At 41.7% G+C, this 22,900-nt stretch overlaps 1 protein-coding gene across 1 annotated transcript in view; it reads left to right on the top strand.

The window, feature by feature from the left end:
- PIEZO2 (piezo type mechanosensitive ion channel component 2) overlaps positions 1–22,900 on the top strand; it is a gene marked incomplete at its 3' end in the record, with an annotated part of 333,950 nt that overhangs the window by 247,187 nt on the left and 63,863 nt on the right. The window contains exons 17-24 of the mRNA XM_079783425.1: positions 646–819; positions 11,264–11,466; positions 12,317–12,477; positions 17,405–17,581; positions 17,864–17,989; positions 20,652–20,852; positions 21,556–21,760; positions 21,869–21,970. Of these exons, the coding sequence (XP_079639551.1) occupies positions 646–819; positions 11,264–11,466; positions 12,317–12,477; positions 17,405–17,581; positions 17,864–17,989; positions 20,652–20,852; positions 21,556–21,760; positions 21,869–21,970 (1,349 nt within the window). The remainder of the gene's footprint in view (positions 1–645; positions 820–11,263; positions 11,467–12,316; positions 12,478–17,404; positions 17,582–17,863; positions 17,990–20,651; positions 20,853–21,555; positions 21,761–21,868; positions 21,971–22,900) is intronic.

Raw genomic sequence — 22,900 nt, 5'->3', positions numbered from 1 at the left:
GACGGATGAAATTTGAAGACAAAAAAAGAATCAAGGAAGACTTCCTGACTTGGAATTTGGCACAGGTTAGACTGTTGTACCAGAGGAGACTCGAGTGGTGAGAGGAGGTGGAGAACAGCTTGGCTGAGGAAAATAGGGAAATCAAGAATACTTCCAGTAGACATTTCGGTAGGAGAGTGAGAGTCCACAGGAAAAGCCTGTGTTTTAAATGCACATTTGAGTCATGGATGTAAAGATGGTATTTAAATCCCCAGGATGAGATGAGATTTCATAGGGAAATTAAGCTCCAGAAGGACTTGACACTGAGTCCTGGGGTATTTCAGCATCTGGAGGTTCAATGGAATACAGGAGGTGGTGACAGAAGAGGGAAACCAGGACAGTGTGGGTGTATGAAGACCGGGACTGTTTCAAGAAGGAATAGAGGCAAAATTAAACAAAGACAGAGAAGCAGCCACTGAATTTGGCAATATCGGGGTTGTTATTGTCCACTGTGAAAGCAGGTAAATTTGACTGCTGGACACCTGATGAAGGTGTCCTTTACAGTAAAGAGACTATGTCTTCATTGCCTAAGAAAGGGTCTTGTTTCTCTCTCTCTCTCTCTCTCTCTCTCTCTCTCTCTCTCTCTCTCTCTCTCTCTCTCCACAGGCTTGAGGATCTTGGCTTAAAACAGTTCTCCATGGCTGAACTATTCACTCGCATATTCATCCCAACCTCCTTTCTGCTGGTGTGCATTTTACACCTTCACTATTTCCATGACCGGTTCCTGGAACTCACAGACCTAAATTCCATTCCCAGCAAGGAAGACAGCCCCATCTACAGGTGAGTGAGTGCAAGGAGCACACACCTCTTAGGAAGGCAGCCCGAATTCCCCTCCTTCCCTTGGCCACCTTGCAAGAAGCCAATAATCTAATTTAGAGTTTCAACCTTGAACTTTCCATGAGTATCAACCTGTAAGTGAGAAGAAAAAAAGTGGGATATTTGATGACACTTTTTGAAACAATTGGTAATGATTTATGACATTAATAAAAAGTGACCTTGGTAGTTATTGAGTAGATTCAGAGTAGCTGTGTAGATTAAAATAGTTTAGAGTTGGTGATGTATATTTTGTGTCTAGCTAATTCAAAGGAGTTTTCTATTGTGCTGAAAACCAGTAAGGAAGTCATTATGAGTGAGAGCTTTCCAAAAGATGATTGGGCAGAATTTTCCCTTCTGTTTTGGAAATGAACCTTCGCTAACAAGATAGAATCTACAATCTACAATAACGCTTGCACCAATTTAAGGAACACAGTAATTTGATTATTCCCTATTTGTAACTAGAATAACATTTAAGAAGAAAAAGTGAAGACAACATCTTTTATCAGCATTCTGTTGTTATCTTTGCAACAATAAATATAAAGTGATTACAGTAACAGAGGGGATATTGCTCTCCCCGCCCATGTGTGTTGAAACCCCAATGGATTATCGTAATTCCCCAACCTGTTGTATCACAGGAAAATTGCCATCATTCTTCTATGAATGTCAGTACTGATTTTATTCTCTGCTTCATAGTTAGCCTGTGATTCAGTTTTTGGAAAAACGCTTGTTCAGTAACTAAGGAAGGCAAGGGCTGTATTAAGGAGTATAGATGCCACAGTTGAAAATTCCCCTTAACTCTTTTCAAGGGAAAAAATGAGTACATCAAAAGAAGATGGAGTAGTATTTCATCATGCACAGTTTATGAAATACCAAGCTTTCAATTTTCTGCTCTAGTAGGAGCTGGAATTATAGATAACTCAAACACACTTTTATTTGATGATGAAAAACATTTTATAATTGTTTTCTCTTTACTTATGACCAGCAGATTTATTTTCCTTGTGTTTAACAAAACATGAGTTTATATTTAGTTTTCATCCTGAGCATACTCCAGATGACTGTCAGTGTGTCAGCCAGTCATTATTTCTTATCCTCCTACCACCACAAATAATCAAGCTCAACGAAAACCTGTGTCTTCCCAGTGCCCCAGGAGGAGAAGGGTGTGGATGGGGTAATTTGCTGCCTTCAATGAGAATCAAACATTCAGAAACATAAAGTAGTTTTTAGGCTTATCAGGGTGATGATCACTTTGGAAGGTATATAAATGTCTAATCACTGTTGTACACCTGAAAGGAATATAATATTATATATCAACATTAATTGAAGTATAAATTTAAAAACTATAAAAATATAAGAAAAACAGAAGTTTGGGGATCCATAGGAGAGATTATTTATAGGCAAATTTGTTGGCAGGAGAAATAACACTAAGATTAAAAATTTATAAAAACAATGCCTGAATAGACAACTGAATTTTTAATAATTAGAAAAATTATTTGATGATTCTTTTGACATTGCTTGTGATACATATGGGTCAAACTAGCGTTTGATATTTAACTCTGACAATGTGACATACTTTATTCAATTTCAAACCATCATCATTTTTTCAAAAAGTCACATTCAGTAATCAAGAAAAATATTTTAGTCAGCAGAGATTTGAAATGTTTGTGAAACAAATATAATTATTACTAATTGCTAATGATATCTTTTTAATTTTTCTTCTAGATGCCTTTTTTCCCTTGCATCTTTCTTTTCTTTTTGTTAAAGTTTCTCTAGTATGTAGGAGCCTTTTCTTGCCATTATTATTATTATTATTTTTAATTTGGCTGCATATGTCCTTCCTACTACAGTTAGTGAGAGCCCAGGCCACCATTATTTTTTATTACCATGTCTGAGTCCTCTTTCACACAATCAAATAGAGATATAACTCACAATTAAAAAACACAACAACAGAGAATTTTAGGACCATCTATACTAATAAAAGGGTAATATGCTAATTAGACCGGATAGACCTGACGTCTTCCGGACGTCCTTCCGGATGGCCTTCCAGACAAAGCCACAGCAGCTGTGGGGGCCGAGGGCCTGCGGCGGTGGTGCAGGAGAGGCGGCAGCGCGAGAGAGGCCGTGGCACAAGCCAGTCCAGCGCCATGGCCCCTTTCACAGAGGCGGCATGGGAGAGGCTGTGGCATGGGCCGGTCCAGCACCGTGGCCCCTTCCGCAGAGGCAGCTGCACAGGCCCGGTCCTGGAGCCACGCCTCCGCAGAGGCTGGATGGGGTGCAACCTGCTGTGCTTCAACCTCCCACAGCCCCTCCCACAGCTGGCCTGGCCCCAGATCGCCCCCCACCCACCAGTGGGTGGGGGCGGGGCCAACACTAAGAAGCTAGGGCCGAGGACCAGCAGCCATGGCGGCCAGCAGTGGCAGCAGCAGCAGGGTGATGGGGGTGGCGCCTTGTCCTGATCTGCCCAGTCGCCTCCCGCACAGGGAATTGGCCTAAGCCGTCGGTAGGACATCCCCTGAGGGCTCCCAGCCTGTGAGAGAGGGCAGGCCGGGCTGAGGGACCCCCCCCCCCCCCCCCCCCCAGTGCACAAATTTTTGTGTACTGGGCCTCTAATAGTTTTATAGAAGACAGTACATCTCAGAAAAGATTTTACCAGCCTAAGGAATCACAATTTTTGAAATAAGGGGTATGTGAAAACTGAATTCCCTTTGAGTATATAGAATATGATTTAATCCTTTAGGTTCTGGGGAAGGACTACAGCCTCATGTCAAGATGCATTTTCCATGTTTCCTCAGCTGCTACATTTACAGCCTTTACTCTCTACACCATAGTAATAGAAAAAAGATTGCAATGATCTGGAGCAGTGTGAGGTCACTGTTTGCCTTCCTCACAGCTTTGGTTTATCACTAAGCACTCCCTTAACAGTTAATTTTCCAATAAAATTTAAAGGGTAAGGAGAGAGTATATAATGGCAGCTATCTGAAGAGCTTAGGTACATGGGATTTTATTTTTAGTTCTGTGTTGGGGGGGAAGCCTTCTGGAACCTTAAGGAATTTGAAGGAATCACTCCAGTTTAGTATTTTTGGACTTAAGAGTTTAATACAAAAGTTCCCAAATTTTAACTTCAAACATATGCTCTATAGCCCATCTTTTTAGCAATTCTTTCCTGTTGTAGTATTTTTCTTACTTACAATGTTCACCTCACAGTATTTATTATTATCATTATTATTATTATTATTATTATTAATATTATTATCATCTCTGGAGTCCTAATCATTGACTACATTAAATTTGAAATGATGAAGAAGAAGAAACATTTTCATGCCCTAGTCAGTTTGGCTCAGTGGATAGAGCATTGGGCCTGTGGACTGAATGGTCCCTGGTTCAATTCCGATCAAGGGCACATGCCTGGATTGCAGGCTTGATCCCCAGTGTGGGGCATGCAGTAGGCAGCCAATCTATGATTCTCTCTAATCATTGATGTATCTATCTCTCTTCCCCTCTCCCTTTCTCTCTGAAATCAATAAAAAATATATTTTTAAAAAAGAAAAAGAAATATTCTCAGAACTTAGATTAACCATCATGCTTTGCTTTCTCTCTCCCACCTCCTTCATAGATGCTTTAAGAAAGAGGGCCCTCAAATTGGGAATAATCAAATTATTGTGTTCCTTAAATTAATGCAAGCATTATTGTTTCTGTAAATATCCAACTGCCCTTGTCCTATTTTGTCCATTGCGTGTGTGTGCTATGTGCATTGTACACATAGGTAGTGTAGGGAAATGTCACATGTCTGGAGCAAAATTTATTGTACTTAGCTGTACCACATTTGTAAAGTTAGCATTATGAAAAGGTTTTATGAAATATATAAGAGAATATTACTATTTCTAAGTTGGTATTCTCAGGACTATCATTTCACTCATATGTTGATAAAAATATATAATATCATACCACAATTATAATTCTGATATAATATATACTTAATAATAATGTACTAAATATTCATTACTTATTTAAATATTCATCACTGCAATTTGTCTTAAATTTGAAGGTATTGTGATGCATATAGAAATAAAATGACTTTTTTTAAGCTTCTCTTGTAGAAAAACCTTAGAGAACAATATGGTGAATATGGTTACCTAGTAGGATTTTATTTTTTTTAATTCTGGGAAAGGAGTAAGAATTAATCCTTGAGATTGTATTTTATTTGATAGAAATACTCTGAAAATGTAAACATTACAAATTTTTAATAAGATGTATAAGATGGGAAGGGATGAGAAGAATGGAGAGACTTGTTATATTTTTCCTGAATATGTCTAATTTCATGTTACTATTGGATGTTGCTATCTGTTTTTTTGGTGCGTGAAATGTGTGTTGATGACATACCTGATGATGGAAAGCTTACAGGACACAATCTGCTTTATTCGTCTCTGTCTAACAATCTCCTTTCTCTTTCCACCCTGTCTCTCTACTGCCACCGCATGCAACCTTGTGCTTCCACCTCTCACCTCGTAGCCATGCCAAAGTCAATGGGCGTGTATATCTAATAATAAATAGGTGGGTACTTCAATGTTTTCTCTCTTGTTTTTGTTAAGAAGGGTCTCTTGGTATGTTAAACACCTAACTGTTTTGTAACTGAAAAATTATGTCATCAGATAGTGGACAATGGTCTTCAGGTATGCTCATGGATGTATTTTGCAAATCAAGCCATTTGGTGTTTATACCAAATGGTGCCGCCAAGTGGATTCGGAGGAGGTTGATGAGGGTCTTCAGCTGGTGCTCAGCCTTTGGTCTTGGTTCAAATTTCTGTGGTAGAATTAGCTCAAGGCTGGCCTGGGAGCTCATCTTTCTCTTCAACACATAATTGAGAGCTCAGCTCAAGAACCACCTCCTCCACAGACTTGCCCATAAGCGCCAGCTTTCCTGCTAAAAGTAACTGTCCTTCCTCTGAATTCCCATGGCCCTTTCTGATCGCTGTCTCCCGACATTTGCCTCCCAGCCCTCTAGCTGCCTGCTTGTCTTATCTCCCTGGCCAGAGGTGTCAGCTCCTCAGGCCTGAAGGCCCTGTATAAATCACCAAGGTATCCACATATCACCTACCTTGGGGCCTTACCCATTAGTTGACCCTCAGTAGATATTTACTAAATGAAGTGAAAATAGTCGCTACAGTGCATGGTGAAAAGCTCTACATACTGAAGAATGATATTTTACATCATCAGATTTCACAATATATTTACATAACACAAAAGGCACAGAGACAGACACTGAATCAAGGACCCTATCTTAGATGCATGTCACCTAGCTGGGGAGATAAAAATATGCAAGTAACCACACATAAAAAAGAATAGCATTGATAGTATTGTGTATATATTTGTCCTCAAGTGCCCCAACAGTTCAGAGTAAAGATCCTTTGGCATCTTATTTACTAAAACTATTCTTATTTTATAAACTAGCTCAATTAAAATATCCACTCCCATAACTTCATGTCATTAGTAATAAAGCCAATAATTTAAGTAATAGAAACACTTATCTTACAATAAATCCAATTAACATGCCTCTTTGAAAGAGTTGGTTTTTTATTCTATTCACTTTTCTCTTAGGTAAAATCCTGAGGCTGACAACCAAATAGCAAACCTTAGGGGGTAGAACTTCTAAAAGGAAATGTGAAAAATTAGTGTATCCTTGTGCAGATTGTGAAAGAAGGAGGAATGAGGACTGGCTCATTCAGAAGCCTGTTTGTTGACAACCTGAGAGAGCGCATAGTGAACCTCTGATTTTTAGTTGATAGGTACAGAAGTAAAATACAGACTCTAGCTAGAAATCTTGAGGAACTATTTAAATTTCATCACTCAAAACATGAGGGACTATTATCGCTTTCTCTCTTTGTGTTTCTCATAAAGTGTTTACCACTTGCGTTATGAGGAGATGGTGGGGACACCAAAGAGGACAGGAGTTGGTTTATGGGTTGGTTAGGCAGAGGCTGATGCAAGTTGTGGTCCTGATTGTCCCAGACTTAATCTCTTAAGAGAAACTTATGCCTGTTACCCCAAGTCACCAGGCCCCTGAATTCACTCAGGAGTCCCAGAATGATCAAGACTCAAAATAATACAAAATGATTGAAAACTCGAAGTATTTCAACATTGGCACTATCCTCTTCCTAGTGGAATCTTTCACTGTTGTCTGAATGTTAGCATGTTAATGAAGGCCAGAGCTATGCCAAGAGAAAAACGTTACCAAACAAACTCGTCTCTCACTTGATAACATGTGCTTCTTGAGGTGTGTGTTTTTAAATTAAGTTTATTGGGGTGACATTGGTTAATAGGATCAGATAGGTTTCAGGTGTAGATTTCTATGTTAGAAGATCTGTATACTGCACTGTGTGCCCACACCCGAAGTCAGATCATCTTCCGTCTCCATGTATTAGAACATGTGCTTCTGAAAGGCAGTATGTGTGTTCAATTTTGAAGAAAGCCTACTTTTGATTAGAATGATAAGGTGAATGCTTCCATTAAGTAAAGAAGCTTTATTTTTCCCATAATTTACTTATTTATGCTCACTATTGTGCTTGTAAGTCCCCTATGAAAGTGGGTTAGCTGCATTCAATCAACTTCTGGGTTATTAAAATGTAGACATTGCCTTATAAGGTAGGAGGCAAGGCAAAGTGTTGAGGAGAATAGGTGACTGATAACATTTCAATAATATGAAAAATTGTGGGGAAGATCCAACTGAATTAGTAATCAGTATGTATTAGAATACTTTAACGGGAGCAATGGGTATTTCTCCTACATACACAGAAATGGAAGCCATTTACTCCCCATCCTACCTAGTGGATTAGTTTGGAGGAATTAGTACCACACATGTTTAAGATGTGATATTCAATTTACAAGTCATTTGCTCCTCTATGAATGCAGTCTTCAAAAAGTGCTTATAGTCTCTAGAAAATAATCTTAAAAACTATAAAATTCTACTTTAAATGTTACTTATAAACACTGTGGGTTTGCAAGAAATCTTTTTTCTAGTAGTCTAATGAATGGGGTGAGTGCAGTTTACATTACCACATATTCCAAATCAAAATAGTTATAAATAAATGGAATATAGATGGAGATTTTACAAAGGTAAATGGGAACTAGCTTAATATGTGGCTTTTCAAAGTCAATTTCTCGTACCGAATTAAGCCTCTTTAATTCTCCATGTAACACAACCTGTTTCTGCCATTTCAAATAAGAATGCCTCACCCTAGCTGGTTTGGCTCGGTGGATAGAACTTAGCCCGTAGACTGAAGGGTTATGGGTTTGACTCCGGTCAAGGGCATGTACTTTGGTTGCAGGTTCCCCTGCCCTGGTTGGGGTGTGTGCAGGAGGCAACCAATCGATGTGTCTCTCTCACATCAATGTTTCTCTCTATCTTTTTCTCTCCCTTTGCCCTCTCTAAAAATCAAGGGAAAAATTCCTCCAGTGAGGATTAACAACAATAACAACCAAAAATGCCCCTACAGTGCATAGAATTTGGTCACCAGTCAATGAATCATAGTGTATGCCAAGCACAATGCTGTATTTTGCAAGGGATATGAGTGGAGTAAGAATGGGTTTCTGACCTCCACCGGGAGAGTCCTCAGAATTATAATTAGAATAAAATGATGTTGATATAAATAGAGAAACACACACATAATGGGCTGTGGAATCATGAAGGAAAGAGAGGGTGAATAAACAGATAAATATCATGTTTTATTAGAATGCAAAAGAACAGTCAGGGAGAGAACTTGTATTTTATTTAAGAAATAGCAAGAAGATTAATGCTCAGAGCCTGAATCATAATAAAAACAAGGCAACAAAGTTATAGGCTTGGTTAAAGAAAATGCAGAGAGGAAAATGAGCTCCCGTGGGAAAAGGCATGAGAAAAAGTGGGATTGATGGAAATAGGAGGGCAGGGGCTTCCCCACGTCTATTTGGAGGCCTGAAGTAGAAACCCTGCATGTGATGACTCAGTAATTCACACGTGATAATCAGTAAAAAAAATTACCAGTACTTTAAGTTCCTTAGCCGAACGTTTCAGGGAATGTTGGTCCTAGAGTGTGACTTTTCATGTAGCTTGAAAAATCAGGATCCTTTCTTTTTAATTTGCTTGGAGGAAAAAGCTAAATTAAGGCACACATTCTTTCCTGTAGAATCGGGAAAGAAAACTGGTTTTTTGTTTGTTTGTGGTGGTTTTTTAATCTGTCATTCAATAAACTCCACTCAATATACCCTGTGTGGAAGGGCACTTTGGGGCCTTGTTGCTTGAGGGTTTTTGTTATGTCGCCACCATAGCAGGTGCAGAAACAGCCTCATCTCTGTGCTTTACTCCATAAACAACACGAATTATTAGAATGCTCTTTGTCAGTATCAAGCCATGGCAGTGTCGATGAAGACATTAGAAACACACTCTGACATGGCCATACTTCCACAGTAAAAGCTAGCAAATCCCTGCCGTGAGGAAAATGTTCATCTTCTCACTTACAAAAGTCAAGCCCCTGGCAGTGCTGAAGAGAACATATACATACTGACAACTGCAGCACCTGCCTGCTTTTGCCTTTAGCACCATTTGCTCTGTACGGTGCTGACAAAGCGGGAACAGCAGTGTGCTCGCTGCGGAGCCATGCGCAGTGTTGGTGTGCAACATTTGCTACTGCAGTTTCAAGGCTGGGGAACTTTTCCCAAACATGGTAGGGTCCATTGACTAGCTTTAGAAAATATGTCCACTTAGCTCCTCCCACCAGGGCTGAAACATCCTTAGAATGTTATTTCTTCATGCAATTAACAATTTGTTTGTGGCATTACTTAATTTACCTGCTTGACACTCTGTTAAAAGTAATTACTTTTGCCCTGGCTGGCGAGGCTCAGTTGGTTGGGTTGCCGATTTGATTCCCAGTCAGGGCAGCTGATCAATGTTTCGTTCTCACATCGATGTTTCTCTCCCTCTCCCTTCTTCATTCTCTAAATATCAATAAAAATCTTTTTTTTAAGTAATTTTGATTGATAACCTCTCTGAAAGCTGAAGGACAATGTAGATTCATTACAATAGTTATCCAATATCATTGGTGTGTTTCAAGTGTAAAGCCAACAATTTGAAAGTAAGCTTCGATTTTTATCTAGCCAAGCTTCCTCATTTTAGAGAAAATAAATTAAATTCCAGGAGGGTTAAATAATTTACTCAGGGCCCACAATTATACAGGTAGAATAACGTTATTAATTGTTCATCCTGTTACAACGAAGCTGATATTATAGATTAATTATGACAAATGGAGAAGGTCACCAGGATCTCCAGTAGACCTTTTCCTAATACCTACTTTATTACCCACAAATGTTCCTTCAAACATTCATTTGAATATGAATAAAAAGAACGTTTTTTAAAAAAATCAACAGACAGATCATACTTGTTCTTACCCACTGTGAAACCAGCTGCAATGCCCTGGCTGCTGTCCCCGCTCTGTGAGGCTGCACCACCCTCATGCTCACTCTGGCACTCCCCTGCCCTCTTCTCAAGGCCAGCACGGCAGGTCACATCCGTGCCCGTGAACGGGGACATCATGGAGACACCCTTCTGGAAGCATTTAGCGCCCACCGCATATGCTTGAAATGATGGCAGAACGGGTTGAGTCTATGCAAAGGTTGACGGAAAGCACACATTAGTTAAGAATTTTTTTAAAAGCTGTATAAAATGTGAATGACTTGATTCCCGCGGGATGGTTTGCTGCGTTACTAAAAAAGCATGACATGATTGGCCTCAGTAGCATATGTAGTCTCTCCCTTACAACCTGCAGTCCTGTCCACTCTCAAACCAGTTGCCAAGCCCAAGGCCCCCCGCACATGCACGCTGCTGCCGCCACCCTGGAATGCATTTGCGTTGGCACTTCCCGCAGCCGCACATAGTGGATGATATGTAGCATGATGTGTGATCTCTGATAGTCCTTATAACTCTTCTGTTCTCATCTCCTTTTTTTTTTTTCCCTTTCTATTTCAATTACTTTGAGCAGCATCAAGAAAAAATTACCAATCCACCAAAATGCGTAAGTCCCCCTGTGAAGCCATGAAATGCTTGCTCTACATGACACCATTTCATGCTTCTACATCCTAAACTCTGACCATTTTCTCCTCCGGGAAAAATGTCAAGTTTAGGTGTCGAGAGCTCTCATGACTTGACTAATCACTACAACCTGAATTGGAAGCGAGAACAAAACCTAATTGAGCTGACAGTTTGGTTTTAGAAAAAGCTTTAAACAAAACAAAAAACTGACAAGAGGCTAACCACCCCTTCTTGCAAGGCCTGTGCACACGCACTGACGTTCATTTTTGTTCCTCCTCCTGTAACACGCCCCTCACTCACTCGGCTGTCTCCCAGCCTCCGTGCCCCTCCTGACTCGGCTGCTCTCTGCCAACAGGCTGGCCCACCCTGAAGGAAGCCTGCCAGACCTCGCCATGCTGAACCTGACCGCCAGCCCGGAGAAGCTGGAGGGGAGGCAGGTGGCTGAGTTTGGTGAGGAGAAACCAGAGGGATGCTCTGAAAAAGTGGAGAAGGGTGAGCTTGGGAAAGACAGCGAGGAGGAGGAGGAAGAAGACGACGAAGAGGAGGAAGAGACATCAGGTAATTTAGTCACTACCGGGATCTGCTCAAGAAATGATGGCAGATAGACCAGCTGCTCAAGAAATGGTGGCAGACAGACCAGCTGCTCAAGAAATGGTGGCAGACAGACCAGTGAATGCAGCACAGACTTGCACCAAACAGATCCATATTGGACCCATTCAGTAAAACAAAAATTGGGGTGTGGTGTTGTGGTTGCTCTAGTGAAATGTTTCTGTTGCATCTGCACCAGGCAGAAAGAAGAAAATGACGAATTTGATTAAAAGCTATGCTTAAAATGAGCCTGACCGCATTTTGTGAGCTGAGGCTGGGTCACGCTGATGCTTAGCGTTCACCTGCAGTTGCCAGGGGAGCAGGCTCTTCCTGCCTCCGGCAGCCGGCTGCCTGGCTGCTTGCGCGGCCACCGAGAGCTTTACCCTCTCTCTAGCCAAGCCCCGGGAAGGAGCATGGCACCTCTAGAAGCATGACTTTGGCAATAAGAATGTCATTTAGATGGAGCTCGTGTGACTTAATATTCCCAGGAAATTGGGGAATCATAGTTCAGCTTTAAGAGATAATCAGGTCAAGATTCTTCTTCACATTAACTAAATTAAAAGGGAGACACAAGTAACCTTGTCCCTGGACATGGTGTCTAAATCGTCATCATCATCACATGGGAGTCTTAGACTACCCTTCACCAGATTTTGGTAGTCTTAGAGTTCACCCACTACTATTATTTTGCATCTTCTTGTTCCAAACTGAACGTTACAAGATATGCTTTAAATAACAATGCCCCCCCCCACCTCAAAAAACACACACACAAAACAAACACGTCCACTTTTTTTATGTTCTTGGGTGAATTCCTGTTTTGCAGATTTAAGGAACAAATGGCACCTGGTGATTGACCGCCTCACAGTGCTCTTCCTCAAGTTCCTGGAGTACTTCCACAAGCTGCAGGTGTTCATGTGGTGGATTTTGGAGTTGCACATCATCAAAATTGTTTCGTCGTACATTATCTGGGTCTCTGTGAAAGAGGCAAGTGAACGTTTGTTGCAGCGTCAGGTCAAACAGTGGGGCATTATTTTTCTTTTCCAACTGTCTATTACCTTTTGGAAATGTAATTCCCAATACATTAGAACATCCAGACCTAAGATAGCCACATACACTTTGTTTTACAGAAAAGAGAAGGACAATTGTCCCAAAGGAAGAGGGGAAAAACAGGAGCAAAAGGCTCCTGGCTTAGTTCCTAATTGGCTTGGTCGTATTATAAAGGTGACTTGTTTTTATTAGTTGAAGTGTGTGAGAGCAAGCTGCCTTTCTGTACTACAATTGAGAAAAATCTATCTCCCCAAATTCTCTTTGAGAAATAAACAATAGTTGATGTTACCAAAGAATAAACTTGGGTTCCAAAATTTAATAAAATTATTAGTAGAGTTCACCTTATTTATTATTGGACTAGAGGCCTGGTGCATGAAATTCATGCATGGGTAGGGTCTTAGGCCTGGCCAGTGATCGGGGCCTATCGGGGCCTTCCAGCTGCTGGCCGGAGCCTCCTTTTCCTGGCTGCCGGCTGCCGGCTGGGGCCTTCCTTCATTCCATGCTGCCCCCTGGTAGCACACATCATAGTGAGCGGTCGAACTCCCAAGGGGACACTTTGCATATTAGCCTTTTATATATATGTTTTGAGACAAGACAGCAATGACACTTGCTATTCATAGCTCATTACTTTTGATTAATACAAAATATATCCTTTCTCAAAAATTGCTGATCAGTAAATGGCAAAATGAGAACCAAGTCAGCATCCCCAGTTAAATCTTTAAGAGGTGTGACCACATTCTTTGGATTCAAACTATCCACAGCCAAGGCTATCAGCCAGGGAGCTTGTTTTCACAAACATTCATGGTCATTCTACCACTAATACTAAACCTTTCCAAGGTTATCATTATGGGCATCCAAGGGAGGAGAGGACTCTGAGAAAGAATTTGTTACAGAAACCTGTCTCATATCAACATTCCTTACTGAGGAACAATGCCACTTTGGAATGACCTAATTTAAAAATATATGTAACATTCTCTTCCACTTTTATACATAACTGTGTTTTCATTTCTAAGGATCCTAGAGTGCTCTATGAGATCAAGTTATTCTTTGAGGAAAGGAACCATATATTTCTTCTAGTATCCTTAGTAATTCCCAGAGGGTCTGGCCAATTGTAGAAGCTCAATGAATGTTTACTGACTGAAGGATGGAAGTAAAGAACTTTGCAAGCTTGAGATTCTTCCTAAATGTCAGATGATGTTTCATTATTATTATTTTGATTATTACTTTCACTCTCACTAAGCATGCATTTAGCCTTTCTTATATGCTTATAATAAATTACAATAAATTGAATGCTTACACTGTGCTAGATGCTGGTATAAAGGCATTAAAAACATTTTCTGGTCTCAGCTTGCAGTCTGATGGTAATGGCTGGTAAATAAAACCAAAGTCACGTTTGCTATTGGGTTACAGGTGTCCCCTAGAAGCTCTGGGCACACAGGGAGGGAGATCCTACACAGAAGGTTGCATTGAAGTTGCGGGTTCTCTGAGGGAGGGATGAATAAGCACAGGGCCAGAAACCACAGTTCGTGGAGGCTCCTCTCTCAAGGCAGTGGCTTTAAGCTTCATAAGTTTTTGTTCAGATAAAATGACAACTTGTGTAAAAGTGCTTTGTTAGGAAGGCGTTATGGAATAAAAATTACTGTCCAAAATTTTTTGATAATGAAAATCACCTGGACATTTGTTCGATAGGATTATCAGTCATTTCCCTAGGAATTCTGACTTGTTGGATATTAGTGGGGGTCCAGCTATTTGTCTTTCTTTTTTACTGTGCATTCCATGAAATCCCTATCACCACGGAAGTGATGAGACCACCGTCAGCCACATTTGCATTGAACAAAGTGTCCCACTTATCCGAGCCCCAGTTTTCCTCTTTGTAAAATGAGAAAAAGCAAAGCACCCACCTCACAGAGTCTGCTCAGTCCTCATTTCACTTGATTCTATATAACACTGGATATTAATGATCATTTTCTCATCCTTGAAACTGTCTCTTCTCTTGCTTTCCAAATCAGCACACATCCCCAGCCTCTCCCCACTGCTTTGGCCCTTCTCTTCCTGCCTCTCTCTTAGGGTTCTTCAGGTCCTATTTGCACACCCCTTTTGTGGTTCTAGACTTTCTGTGGGTGAGCTCCTAGGATTCACCTGCCATCTATATGCATATGAGTTGTAAATCTGTGTCTTCAACCAGTCCCCTTTTTGAACTCCATTCTCATATCCCCAAGTGACAACTGAACATGACCTCACTCTTGCCTGTCTCTGAAACACCTTCACTGAATATCTCTTAACACTGAGCTCATTGCCTCTGTCTGTATCAGTCCCCTTTTTCAATTGCTCTAACGGATTCTCAGCTCTGCTCCAATCCTTCCTCCTAATACGTATTCTGTCATGCAGTCAGAATCATCTTTTCAGCATGATCACGTTAATCTTCTACTTGAAAACTTTGAACAGCTCTCTGTCATTCTCCCAGTAACATGATATAACATTGAACTGGTCCTACACCATTTTGCCATTTCCTTTCCTAGACACCCAATCTGCCTAGTGAATTTCAAAGTCCTCTACAATGGACTCAGATCACACTGCTCTCATGGTAAACCATGTGCTGCTCTGAAGATGTCCACCCCATGCTTTCTCTTGCCTGTAAGGCCTTGGACCAGTGATTCCTCTGTCAGGCTAACTCCAGTTTGACCGCAGGTCCTCTGGGCAATTTTCCCCCATGCTGGGCTAGATGATCAGCTGTGTGTGCCCACATAACTCTACTCACCCCAGCAGGACTCTTCCTCTGTCATGTTGTCATAGGCTGCTTATCCAGTTCTCGCTTGCATGACCCCATGTGTTTCTTAAAGACAGGGATCCACACAGGATATGTGACCTTGAACCTAGTTAGGACTTAATAAAAGATAATATTTTTTCTTCTCTTTCTCTCTAAAATTTTATTGTACTATATTTATACTTAATGCCTTAAATACCTAATAAAAAATAACAGAGACTTAATTTTATAATATCCTTACTAGGATTTACTTTTTAACATACCACTTGCTGGTAATTGAGGAGGAGGAGTCACCTAGCTAGTCAAAATATTTTGTTAAATGCTAACATTTATTATGTTGGTGAATGCTTTACATTTACAGGGCACTTCTACATACAGTATTTCTTTCATCCTCAATTAACTCTGTAAGGCAGCTCTACTACCCTGAGATTTCAGCACTTAATTTTAAGCAGTTCCTTGCTCTGGACAGTGTCTAGTAGTTAAGTAGAGTAGTAGGTTACAAATTGCAGACTTAAATACTGCCCTGGAGTCTCCGTGTTTCTTGCTGTCTAGATTTGTGAGCCAAACAGGAACCATACCTCATAGCCCATAGCACTTAGCACTTGTAGTACATGTTCAAGTTTGTCAATTGGCTGGGGCAGTTATTTTTTACCTGGTAATATTAAATATTCCTATGAAATTATTTTAATAATATTCAGATATTATTCTAATGATACCCAGAATAAATAAGTATTTTCCATGGCTGAATAAGATAGTAGTGCTTCTATACCATTCAGTGAATGATTAGCTATGGAGAACTGTTAGACATGAGTGCATATCTCACCTAATCAACAAATACAGTCTTAGACCAAGTTGAAGTCATTGCCTTCCCTCTTTTTAAAAATATATTTATTGATTTTTAGAGAGAGTGGGTAAGGGGAGAGAGAGAGAGAGAAACATTGATTTGTTGTTTCACTCATTTATGTATTTATTGGTTGACTCTTGTATGTCCCCTGACCTAGGATCGAATCTGAGACATTGGCATATCAGGATCATGCTTTAACCAACTGAGATATCCTGCCAGGGCCTTGCCTTTTCTCTTTACACCTGGCCCTCACTTCAGATTCTATCTCAGTAGTGGTACTGTTACTCTATCAAGCCAGAAAACTGGGAGGCATTCTTTACACTTTCTCCCTGACCTACCAGCACCCCGCCTCGAAGCCAATCAATCATTAAATCTAGCTGATTTCACTTCCCATCTCAAATCCATGAGTCCTCTCTGCTCCACTGCCTGAGTTTGGACCCTTGTCATTGTTCTCCTGGCCTATTAGAGTGCATGTGACTGGTCTCCTTTCCTCTGGTCCAGTGGTCGGCAAACTGCGGCTCGCGAGCCACATGCGGCTTGCGAGCCGCAGTGTGCCGCTCTGTTGACTAATGAGTTTGCCAACCACTGCTCTGGTCTAACCCCATTGATGCACCTCTGTCCTTCAGTTACAATTATCTAAATAAAATGCTAATCTTTCCTTAAGGTTTCCCTGTGTAGAGCCCTGCAGACTCACTATTTTCTACACAGGGGTTCATGGGCCACAGCATAGTTTTAAAAGGGCCCGTAAAACGTAGCTCTCAGCCACATCTCCAGTCTCATACTGCAGTTCACTCTTTTCAACTCTGGAACTCCCAGTTGTTTATGGTCACCTATTGCCACCACACTCCTTTATGCTTTCCTGCCTTTGCTCACACACCCTTTACCTCGAATGCACTTCTCACCTTTCTTGGCCTGGCTAACGTTATGCACCCCTCAAGGATCAGCTCAGCATCATTCTTTCCAGGAAATGTTTCCTGAGGCTCCAGATGAGGCCAGGGACCCCTTCTGGGTATTTTCACAGAGCCTGTTTGCATCTATAATTTATTACTGCTATGTTATATTGACATCATCTAGTTATATATCTGTCTGCCATACAAGACATATATCTTAGCATCTAGGGCAATGCCTTACACAGGCTCAAAACTCAATCAACTTCTGCTGAACTGAGCTGAGCTGAATAAATCAAATTGCCATGTTTTGTGGATGTTATGCCATGTTATGTATTTTTGTCCCCATTTCTGATTTTATGTTTTCAGGTGTCTGTGTTCAACTATGTATTTTTGATTTCTTGGGCTTTTGCTCTGCCATACACCAAGCTACGCCGTCTGGCTTCAAGTGTCTGCACTGTCTGGACATGTGTGATCATCGTCTGCAAAATGTTGTACCAGCTGCAAACCATTAAGCCTGAGAATTTTTCTGTTAACTGTTCCTTGGTGAGCCTCAAAGACGGGGAATCTTTTTGGCCTTTAGGGAAATGAGGTGGAGATTGGGGAACCTACACCCCCAAGCACATTCTGTCTGGCCGTTAAATCACCTCAGCAGGTTGGATACATTATGGCCTAGAATGCTGGGTCCGAGTCTCTGTTCCTGATGAGATTTCCCTTTCAAAAGGGTCTTCCCCTCCCATGTCCCTCATGTTCTTATGCTCAAAACTGAAGGAGAATAACCTGAACTCTCCTAATCTGTGGAGCCAATTCCTTTTCTCTTCTTTTCAGCCAAATGATAATGAAACAGACATACCCCTCAACCAGTTGAACAAGTCTCTACTCTACAACGCTCCTGTGGATCCAACAGAGTGGGTGGGCCTGAGGAAGTCTTCGCCGTTGCTCGTCTACCTGAGGGTAAAGGCTTCGTTGTGCTGAGTTGGTGCCTCTGTGTAGTTATGTTCTAGAATCCTTTCCCTTGAAACCCCTAATATCACAATGATAGGAACCTCATCTTATGTGGCATTTAGGATCACCTTCTAGACAAATGACTCAATATTAAAATCAGTATCGTATTGTGCTGAAAAGGAATTTATCAAGTAGTTTGTGATTAATTGAATAAAGTGTGACAGATATAGTCACTGGAACATTATAGAACTACTAAAGGACTGAGGGAGATTGATAATGTCAGACATTAAAAGATGTCCAAAATCTATTAATTAAATTTCAAAAAATGTTAGAGTACCGTACATAGTATAATCTCTTTTAGATACAAAGAAAAAGATGAGTAAAATATAGCAAATGGTCAGCAATGATTATTTCTCAGAAGTAGGTATAGCATTAAAGAATTTTTTGCTGTCTAAATTCTGTTTCTCTACAGTTTTTAATAAAGGGCATATATTACACTTAGAGGTAATCAAATAAAGAGCATATTTTAGAAAAAGGAACTTTGCAAGCAGTTATAAGAAATGTAATGAAAGTAATATACTTCATATTTTTCACATTTTACTTTGATGGATAATCTGAGTAATCTTAGTAATATTATGCTGAGAAGGTACTTAAAAATGAAACATTTATATGCAAAACCTGGAATTTTAAAATATACCAAGAATCCCATTTCTCTTTGACTCTGGCAAATATCATATGGCAGAAAACATTTGTAATGTTTAAAAATAGTATTGACCATATCTGTCATGTAATATGCAGATGATATCTACCATAAAGAGCTGTTTTATGGATAAAACAAATTGATATTTGAAAGGAGTGATTAGAATAGTATCTGGCACATACAGTTCCATAAATGTGAACTATTTTATTATTATTACTAGAAGCCCGGTGCACGAAATTCGTGCACGGCAGGGGGTTGTCCCTCAGCCCAGCCTGTACCCTCTCCAATCTGGGACTCCTGGAGGGATGTCCAACTGCCCATTTAGGCCCGATCCTGGTGGGATCAGGCCTAAACGGGCAGTCGGACATCCCTCTCACAATCCAGGACTGCTGGCTCCCAACTGCTTGCCTGCCTGCCTTCCTGATTGCCCCTAACCACTTCTGCCTGCCAGCCTGATCACCCCCTAACCACTCTGCTGCCAGCCTTGTTGATGCTTAACTGCTCCCCTGCCAGCCTGTTTTCCCCCAACTTCCCTCCTCTGCCAGCCTGGTCACCCCTAACTGCCCTCTCCTGCAGGGTTGATCACCTCCAACTGCCCTCCCTTGCAAGCCTGGTCCCTCGCAACTGCCCTCCCTTGCAAGCCTGGTCCCTCGCAACTGCCCTCCCTTGCAGGCCGGGTGCCTCCCAACTGCCCTCTCCTGCTGGCCATCTTGTGGTGGCCATCTTGTGTCCACATGGGGGCAGGATCTTTGACCACATGGGGGCAGCTATATTGTGTGTTGCAGTGATGATCAATCTGTATATTATTCTTTTATTAGATAGGATAGAGGCCTGGTGCACGGGTGGGGGCCAGCTGGTTTGCCCTGAAGGGTGTCACAGATAAGGGTGGGGGTTCCCTTGGGGTGTGGGGCGGCCTGAGCGAGGGGCCTGTGGTGGTTTGCAGGCCGGCCACGCCCCCTGGCAACCCAAAGGGAGGCCCTGGTATCTGGAATTTATTTTCCTTCTACAATTGAAACTTTGTAGCCTGGAGCAGAGCCAAGCCTGGGGCTCCGGCAGCCATTTCTGTGGCAGTTAATTCACCTTCTACAATTGAAACTTTGTTGCCTTAAGCGGGTGGGCCCGGCCAGGGTGTGCGGAAAGCTTTGCTTCCCCTGTTGCCACCGGCAACCCTGGCCTGCTCTCTTAAGCTCCATTCTGCCGCCATTTGTTTGAATTTGTTTACCTTCTATAATTGAAACTTTGTAGCTTGAGTGGAGGCTTAGGCCTGCAACAGCTATGGAAAGCTTGGCTTCCTCTGTTACCTGGGAAACCTTGCTCTCTGTGGCTGTAGCCATCTTGGATTGGGGTTAATTTGCATACTCACCCTGATTGGCTGGTGGGCGTGGCTTGGCTGGTGGGCGTGGCTTATGTAGCGGAGTGATGGTTAATTTGCATATTACCATTTTATAGAGAGGATTATCATCACTATTATTATTGTTACTATTTTATCCTCATGTTTCTCAATACTGCTCTCTCTAGCCAGATTTCAGAGGTGTTAAAAAATTTCCCCTCTCATGCTTATCCCACTCCTCCAGCTTAGTGTGTTTCCCAGGATGTCCTTGTAGAACACGGTAGAAGTATCTGGCACTTCTAGGTGCCAATAAAGGTGGACCACCCTCTCAAGATAATTGGACACTGCTTCCTGGTAGAGGTTTGTGCTTTTTCAGGAACAGGCTTTTGTCTAGAGAGTGTAGATCGTATTGTAATGTAAATTAACTTGATTTGCATAATGGAGATAACTCCACCTTGTTACCAGAAAGCAGGGAAAATGAACTTGGAATTCAAGACTAGTTATTATAGAGATGGGATTTTATAAAGCATTATACTATTAAACATCAAAAATGGAATCAAACTATTTATTATGAGGATTGTTTAAAATTACCAAGTAACAAAGCCTTTGGCTTCCCACAGCTGTGTTTTCTTGCTTTGTAGAATAATCTGCTGATGCTGGCCATTCTGGCCTTTGAGGTCACAGTTTACCGCCATCAGGAGTACTACCGGGGACGAAACAACCTCACGGCCCCTGTATCAAAAACCATCTTTCATGACATTACAAGACACCATCTGGATGATGGAATTATTAATTGTGCCAAATATTTCATAAATTACTTCTTCTACAAGTTTGGTCTGGAGGTGAGTTTCCTTGAGGGTGTGTTTTCTATTTTCTGTGACAATCCCAATAGCTGCTTTTGGCCAATTGGCCACTGAAGTTTCGTCCTGCACCTCCAGGCCATGATCACGGATCCTGGGATTAGCAGGAGGAGATGCTACTGAAGGGCTTACCTGGCCTGATTGAAAGTTTTCCCACACCAAGTGCCAGTGGCCCCCTTGCAACAGTGAACTCTGCCTCTCTGGATCTCTGTGGTCCTACAGACACATGATGCCGGTCACTTGTCGTTTTAACTGTTTCCTTATAAACTGAAAATGTTATAATTTTGTTTTTCTGTTTCCTGCATTTGGAAATGTAACCTTAGCCAAAATGAACCATTAGACCTGAAATGGCGGTGGTAGTGCCTGTTCCTCAGTAGAATGAATTTGAAACAGTGACTTTCATGAAGAGATTATAGCTGTAGTTCTCTTCATGGTTGAAGTGGTTCTTGTAAATAGTGAAGTAGTCAGTGTTTCCCTTGGAAGTAAACTGTACAGTATCTGTGTCTAATCGGTACAGTATCTCCGTCTTCACCCTTAAAGACATGTAACAAGACAAGACCTGGTGAACATGTGCAGAGAAACCTACCTCAGGAAGGCAGGTCTCTGCCCCTGCAAAGGGCTGAAAGCTGACACCACTCCCCTTCCCTCTAAACCCAATTGTTTTGCCTCTTTTTTCCTTACACAGACTTGTTTCCTACTGTCAGTTAACGTAATCGGTCAGCGAATGGATTTCTATGCCATGATTCATGCCTGCTGGCTGATCGCTGTCTTGTATCGACGCAGAAGAAAAGCCATCGCGGAGATCTGGCCCAAGTACTGCTGCTTCCTGGCGTGCATCATCACGTTCCAGTACTTCATCTGCATCGGCATCCCCCCTGCGCCCTGCAGAGGTGCGTGGCCTCCCAGGAGCAGCTGCTCTTATGATCCACCCTTGCGTTGGGCACAGTGGGCAAAGGGCAGCAAAGAAGCTTATTGATTTTGCTCCTCCCTCCCTGCAGATTACCCATGGAGATTCAAGGGTTCCAACTTCAATGACAACATCATAAAGTGGCTGTACTTCCCAGACTTCATTGTGCGGCCCAACCCTGTGTTTCTCGTCTGTAAGTGTTGCAGCCGTGGGTTTTATATTTGCTAATCCATCTTCATGCATTAGGCATTAGTGCCTTTGCTTCTTCCACTGCTCTTTATAATCATGTAAAGGGCTTGTCTTGATGTATTAATATCACAGGTCATTAATGGCTTCTACTTGCCCTATAAACATTTGCAAAATTAATAAATAAACATTGAAATACCATATTCACTTTCATAACTTACCTTACAACACACACACTCTGCCAACCAACACATGCCCCAGCACACCCGCCTTCTAGAAAGTAGAGTGAGGAGGGAGGCCTTATATTTTGTGAATCCGTTTTTCTAGCTGCCACCACAAACCAAATCTGAAGATAAGACTGTGCTAGCCAGGAAGGTGCTACTCAAATTGCCCAGGCTCCTGAGCTGGGCCCCAGCCCCAAGTCCTATCAAGGGCAGACTGATAATCCAAAGGTCAAGGTTATCCACTCCTATCCAGGGAGTGCTGGATCCAGTGGAAAACCAAAGAGCAACTTAGCTGCCTAAACACATGCAGATTTAGTTTAAAGAACAACAAGGCAACTTAGACTGGAGGCTGCCTGCCTGGCTGGAGTGAGGGCCTCTTCTGGGCTATTGGCCACGAGGACTGCTCCATCAGATGTCTCCACTCTCACGAATCGACCCATAATTGTCAACTGCTGTCACCCAGCCTTCACTACAGTATGTGCTCTGGGAAGAGTCTTTGGTCACAAATGTAAAAGGGAATGGAAATGATAGAGAAAATCAGAAATGTCTGCTTCTACCATATGTAAAAAGATTAAGATGGGGAAAATGCTCAAATGGCCTCCTCAAAACATTGGTGGGAGATAAGCGCAAATAAAGAGAGTCTTGAAGGCCAGTAATTGGCACCTGACATTTTTACTCACCAACGTGCAGACACAATCCTAGAACTCTCCCAC

This window comes from Cnephaeus nilssonii (assembly GCF_951640355.1).
Source record: "Cnephaeus nilssonii genome assembly, chromosome: 11".
In the NCBI taxonomy this organism is placed as follows: Eukaryota; Metazoa; Chordata; class Mammalia; order Chiroptera; family Vespertilionidae; genus Cnephaeus; species Cnephaeus nilssonii.
The sequence above is the reverse complement of the archived record's forward strand: the minus strand, read 5'-3'. Positions and strand labels throughout refer to the sequence as shown.